The sequence below is a fragment of the Austrofundulus limnaeus genome, unplaced genomic scaffold (genome assembly GCF_001266775.1).
Source record: "Austrofundulus limnaeus strain Quisiro unplaced genomic scaffold, Austrofundulus_limnaeus-1.0 Scaffold64, whole genome shotgun sequence".
Taxonomy (NCBI): Eukaryota; Metazoa; Chordata; class Actinopteri; order Cyprinodontiformes; family Rivulidae; genus Austrofundulus; species Austrofundulus limnaeus.
The window spans coordinates 574,393-577,110 of record NW_013952466.1 but is presented as its reverse complement, the minus strand read 5'-3'; the positions used below and the strand labels follow the sequence as shown (position 1 = coordinate 577,110).

General features: G+C 41.1%; 1 protein-coding gene across 3 annotated transcripts in view; it reads right to left on the bottom strand.

The window, feature by feature from the left end:
• Positions 1-2,718, bottom strand: part of nr6a1a (nuclear receptor subfamily 6, group A, member 1a) — a gene marked incomplete at its 5' end in the record, with an annotated part of 251,571 nt that overhangs the window by 9,580 nt on the left and 239,273 nt on the right. For all 3 annotated transcript variants that reach the window (XM_014009966.1, XM_014009967.1, XM_014009968.1), the window contains 2 exon segments: positions 229-381; positions 466-587. In XM_014009966.1, the coding sequence (XP_013865420.1) occupies positions 229-381; positions 466-587 (275 nt within the window).

Below are 2,718 nucleotides of genomic sequence, written 5' to 3'. Positions count from 1 at the left end.
GTGTGTGTGTGTGTGTGTGTGTGTGTGTGTGTGTGTGTGTGTGTGTGTGTGTGTGTGTGTTTCAGCCATTAGAATTAGCACTCGGGAGCCTGAATTACTTTTTTAATATCTATGATTTCCAGTATTGCTCTCAGCAGTTTAGGAGGGTGGTTTTTATATGTATTTGAATAAAAACATGCAGATTAAGGCAGCCATTGTCACGGCCTTCACAGCAGTTAGAGGTCTTACCTGCAATGCAGCGGATCTCAGGCAGACACATCATGATCTCAGGAAAGCGTTTGGGCTGGTGAGGGTACTTGAACTCAGTGAAGTCCTGACACACATACCAGTAGCGCTTGTTCAGCTGCTCAAGCTGGGAGATATTGGACAATCCTCTGATATCTGTATGAGGACGGGTATATTATAGTCCTGTGAGGGAGCAGCGTCAGGAAAAGCTTTGAATCACTGAGAACTGATTGCTCTTACCTTGGTTGAGGAAGTTGATGGCTTTCATGCAGGCATATTCCTCGTTGCTGATCTTTAACTGGTGGAACTTGCGAAACAGATATATCAGCCTCTCCATCACTTCCATCCCATCTTCACTGAAGCTGGTGGACGACAAACACTGGTCAGTCATGCTGCTGACCACACTGAGGCATATCTCAGGGAGCAGGCAGACTGACTGGGACTGAGCCAGGTGACCCTGAGTTGAGTTGTGCTAGCTGGATGCCAGACAGATGTTAGTGAGACTGACACAAAAAATCTGTCTATTTTCTCACAGTTTTGAGTCACCATGTAGTCTCTAACAGTCACAGCCCAGTGTGACACTATGCTTTGTGTTTATTCCCATTTTCACTCTACAACTCAAAAACAAAACCACAGATTTAATTTGAACATTTTCACGCTCACATTAAATCCTAAACACTGGAGCACAGTGGACAGTAATAAAGAGAAATCCTCTCAGTGCATTTATCTTAAGATTACATGCTTTAGTGAACAAGGCAAAACATGAAGGAGGGAACATGTCAGATCAACTTCAAGAGCTTTAGAACATCTGCTGATCCCAGAAGACAGAAAACTTTAATTCCCCTCATCATCACTTTCCTGTCTCTCTTACTTCTAATCTAGCGGTACAAACTTCAGAGATGCTGCTGTAAATCAGACACCCACTCCTAACAGCCCTCAACTCAAAGAAGAACTGTCCAAATAGGAAGAGCAGCGTCGTATATTAGGAGAGCGTGTCATAAGGTCAGATGATTCTGGTCTGATTTACACAGCAACAAACTCCTTCCCCACGCATCCTTTCCTACCTGTGAGTAGACGGGCATATATTTTGCTTGCCAGGCGGTGCTAGCCACAGCTCTGTCCTGAGGAGTCCTCTTATTCATGCACTACTTCACTGGCTCACAACCAACAAAAATAATGTCCCTGCTGTGATGGAGGAAAACATTAAAACCCAGAGATGCTGGGCTCACTAAGTGGAACTTTTTGATCTTGTAAGAGCCTGTTTCTCTAATGTGGAATGTTTAACTCCTTGTAGCTGCTTCTTTTTTGGAGAAATACGGAATTGGCTCAACTCCAGCCGTTTACATCTAACAATTAGTATCTCGTATGTGCTAATAGTGAGATAGCCTATAGAAAAGTAAAATAGGAGGCAGTGATATTTGCTGTGAGTGAGATGTTATCAGCATGTTCATTAATCAGTCATGGGGGAGGTGAATATGGAGCACTGCTCTGAAGGAAGCCATGATTCAAGACATTTATGTGAACGTTGTAAGTACCCTCAAAGCAACGGCTCTGTCCTCCTTCAGAGGGGCTACAGCAAAAAATAAGACTAGAATAAGTTTAGCTCCATAACTTTAAAACTACTGAAGTTTAGCTCAGCACCTTTAAAACTTTTAAAGTTTAGCTCCATAACTTTAAAACTACTAAAGTTTTGCTCAGTATCTTTAAAACTTTTAAAGTTTAGTTTAGCATCTTTAAAACTACTAAAGTTTAACTTAGCATCTTTAAAACTACTAAAGTTTAACTTAGCATCTTTAAAACTATTAAAATTTAGCTCAGTATCTTTAAAACTAATACAGTTTAGCACCATATTTTAAAATTTTAGTGCTAGTGTTCTGGTGTTCTGTTTACTAAGATTGCTTTACGGCAGCAGCCATCATGAATCAACCCAATAATTACTTTTGATAGTTCAGTGGGTCATTTTGCTAAAACTACAGAAAATACACACATGCGCACACCCACAGATACATGCAAAAAATGATTTGTTGCCCCTTGAGCTGCAGGTGAGAAAAAGCCCACAGTGTCTGTAAAGTCTATCTAAAGTCTGTAGATTCCTCTCTGATCGTGGATAAGCAGAATACGCCACAATAAATGTGTTCCACGGGGCCTCAGGTCTTAAGTTCAAAGAGCCGGAGCTGCTAGTCCACCTCCCACACACTCTGAGATATTCCTCATGTTTGGTGTCTCCTCCATGGCCGTCAGGGTCCTGTCTTTGCCATATACGATTCATCAGTGTCAAACACGACTCTTCTCACATGGGTGAAACAACAACAAAAAAAGCTGATTTATTGTCTGAATGCTGAGTCAGCCTTCACAACATTTTCTTGTTTATATTTTATTTTGTAGGATTTTTTCAAACAAAACCTTTTTTGCATACTTTGTGTTATTTTAGCTATTCAAACATCAATGTTCGGCTCACCTGGGAATGTAAAGTTGTTCAGCTAAAGTCCACAC